Source organism: Cydia strobilella, chromosome 4, assembly GCF_947568885.1.
Source record: "Cydia strobilella chromosome 4, ilCydStro3.1, whole genome shotgun sequence".
In the NCBI taxonomy this organism is placed as follows: Eukaryota; Metazoa; Arthropoda; class Insecta; order Lepidoptera; family Tortricidae; genus Cydia; species Cydia strobilella.
In genome coordinates, this window is record NC_086044.1 from 12,860,317 (window position 1) to 12,863,404 (window position 3,088).

Below are 3,088 nucleotides of genomic sequence, written 5' to 3' on the forward strand. Positions count from 1 at the left end.
TAGAAACTTCGTAAAAAGGTATATCATTAAAAAAGTAGAAAAGTGATTTTAGCGTTTTTGAAAATTCTTACTCCAAGGTGGTGAAAAGGGGGTTGAAAGTTTGTATGGAAATCAAACATTTCTTTGAGTGCGGGACTTGAATCTTTGTTTAAAGGCATATTATTAGAATACAAGAAAGGTAATTTCAGCGTTTTTATAAATTCATCCCGTGAAGTGGTTAAAAAGGGGTTGAAAATTTGTAGGGGTCCTAATTTTATTTGTAACTATGTAGAAAGATATTTAATTAAAAGGGAAGAAAACTTATTTCAGCATTTTTGAAAATTCATCCCCCAAGGTGGTAAAAAAGAGGTTGAAAGCTTGTATGGACATCAAACCTTTTTTTGCGTACAGGACTTCAGTCTTTGTATAAAGGCATATTTTTAGAATACAAGAAAAGTAATTTAAGCGTTTTTAAATATTCATCCCCTAAAAGGGTTAAAAAGGGGTTGAAAGTTTAATCCATTACAAATGCTTTGCAACTTCTTAGAAAGGCATTTAATAATATTACAAAAAAAGGGACTTGAAACTTCGTACTTTGTGAAAGACAAATTTCATGCGTTGTATAATTATTAACAAATGATTAACCGTCCCTACTGATATCTTTTGTTGCATAATGTTACAAATCCACGCGTACGAAGTCGCGGGCAACAGCTAGTTGACACATATATCTCATGTCATTCATCGGATCTACTTGCTAGGGTTAAAACATACAGCTTTTTGCACTAATGTTTAACAAACTGTATCTCAAAATCGGTTAAAAATATTAACGTGATTAATATGTGAAAAATAAAGTTACGTAGCCTAAACAATTCCCCGTTTGCATAAAAGTCCCTCATTCTGTATCCACCCGATATATCTGGCGTTAAAAAAATCGGTTATTCTGTTTTTAGTATTTGTTGTTAAAACGGCTACAGAAAAACATCATCTGTGAAAATTTCAACAGTCTAGCTATCACGGTTCATGAGATACAGCCTGGCGACAGACATATGGACGGAAAGACAGACAGACAGACAGACGGACAGTGGAGTCTTAGTAATAGGGTTCCGTTTACCCTTTGGGTACGGAACCCTAAAAATCGGGGTCGGATAGGTGCAGGGGCCGGTGCACAGTTGTAGGTGTATGTACTATAATCATCATCATATAGTAAAATATTCCAATTAATAAACTCATTAAAGAAATATTAAAAATTTATGACGCATGCTATTTTCATGATAACATTATGAAAGTTTTAATATAAAAATTCTCATTTAAAACTAAGACAATATTCATCCGCTCGCCGCAGAAATGTACACATTTTATGTGCTCACTTCCTTGTCCGTCATATCATTGTTATCATGTTATGTGTCAGGAAACTCCAGTACAGGTGGTTGTTAATAATCTATTTAAATTTTGGTGCGTATAAGATTTTCAGTATTTTCATATCTTATTTTTTATAGATTTTCCAGAAAAGTCAATATTACGATACGGTTTCCAAAATACGCAAGAATGTCCAGATTATGAAAAGGCTTTTATATGTGTACAGAAATGCCAAGACTTAAACTACGACAGCGCCGTTTCCGATAAACACTGCAAATGCACATGTTACTCGAAGCCAGAACTTCAAAATCATAAAATCAAATCTAATACTACAAGAAACGATTGGAAATCTGGTGCTCCGACTACAAAATTACCAATTTGGGCACAAACAGAAAATACTGACAAAAACAATATACTTGATGATGATGATGATGACCATACCACTGACGATGTGGATAATAAAGAAAGTAGAAGTCCAAATGAAAATGAGACATCGGAAACACATTCAGCTGAGGACACAATCACGACTGAGGATCAAGACGATATTACAGACGGGAATGATTCAACCCAAGCTAGTAGTGATGACGCATCTAACTTTACTGATGCTAATAATACTTCAAACGCTACTGATACTGCCGTCGATAATGACACTCCTGAGACTGATGAAGCTGAAGAAGAATCTAATACCACAACAACCACTACTACCGAACTACCTGTTTAAAACGGTTGGAAAATAATCAGAAACAAAATAACGGTAACCTTTCACCCTTGCAGCTTCCTCCAAAAATCCGAAAATTATAAACCTTTACCTACATATTGGTTCTGTTTTGAGAAATACATAATACAGTAAAAAACATGAGGTACTTATTTTTCATTTAGTAAAACGAATACATACCTACCCCCAACCACATAGTTAGCACATTGCCAAATACTTTACTGATAATAGGGTAGATGACAAATTTTTACTAATGCTGCTAGTCGATCAGGTTTGTTTTGAAGATGAAATGTCTTTACGGGACCCATTGCCTTAAAGCAATACAAGTCACAAATGATAGTCAAAGTCTGACAATCGCACTTGACTGACTAAACGCTCCTAACAAAATGGCAATACATCGTGAAGTCAGCATGTAATAGAAGCCGCTTCGATGTATGGAAAACAAGGAAATTGCAATTTCGTCGATGAAATTGCGTTTATGTGTATATCAAACGATTTTTTGTTATATAAAATGTAAGGAATCGAATGGTACTATATTTTTTCTATTGATGTATTTTAGTTATTCGTAGACGTTAATATTGTAGTTTTCCTTTTTAAATATTATTGTACGTTCTGTAAGTTTGTCTATCTATCTATTTCGAATTTTCCACTCATTTGTGTTAGCTGGAAGAGATCCCTTATAGGGATAAGCTCGCCTTTGTACCTAAATTTATATGAATTTCATGTTAACAATTTTTGTTTTGTACAGTAAAGTGATTTACTACTACTACTACTACTACTTTTTTCCCTTTTTCGATGTTTAAAAAAACTTAAATCTTAAAATTAAAAAAATTTAACATTAAGTTTCTAATTTATTGTGATAAATTGCTCATTTTCTAGAGTTAGACGATTTTGATAGCACACACAGTGCAAATGTTATTTATACGTCATAATTTCATAGAAGGTTGACGTTTAAAGTAACACTGGCACTGTTCCAGACTTAACTCGTTTATCTATTTAACTAGATTTAGTTATAAAATTTAACATGTGTCAACAACC

At 33.3% G+C, this 3,088-nt stretch overlaps 1 protein-coding gene across 1 annotated transcript; it reads left to right on the forward strand.

Moving 5' to 3' along the window:
* Nucleotides 1-1,303: 1,303 nt before the first annotated feature.
* On the forward strand, nucleotides 1,304-2,056 carry LOC134740917 (nucleolar transcription factor 1-B-like). Its single transcript, XM_063673573.1, has 2 exons — nucleotides 1,304-1,402; nucleotides 1,476-2,056. The coding sequence occupies exons 1-2, from the start codon at nucleotides 1,324-1,326 to the stop codon at nucleotides 2,054-2,056; spliced, it is 660 nt and encodes a 219-aa protein (XP_063529643.1). The 5' UTR covers nucleotides 1,304-1,323.
* Nucleotides 2,057-3,088: the final 1,032 nt, after the last annotated feature.

Coding starts and splice junctions, on each gene's coding strand:
- LOC134740917 (XM_063673573.1), top strand. CDS start 1,324: ATGTACACATTTTATGTGCTCACTTCCTTGTCCGTCATATCATTGTTA. Junction 1,403..1,475: donor GTCAGGAAACTCCAGTACAG/GTGGTTGTTAAT, acceptor TATTTTTTATAG/ATTTTCCAGAAAAGTCAATA.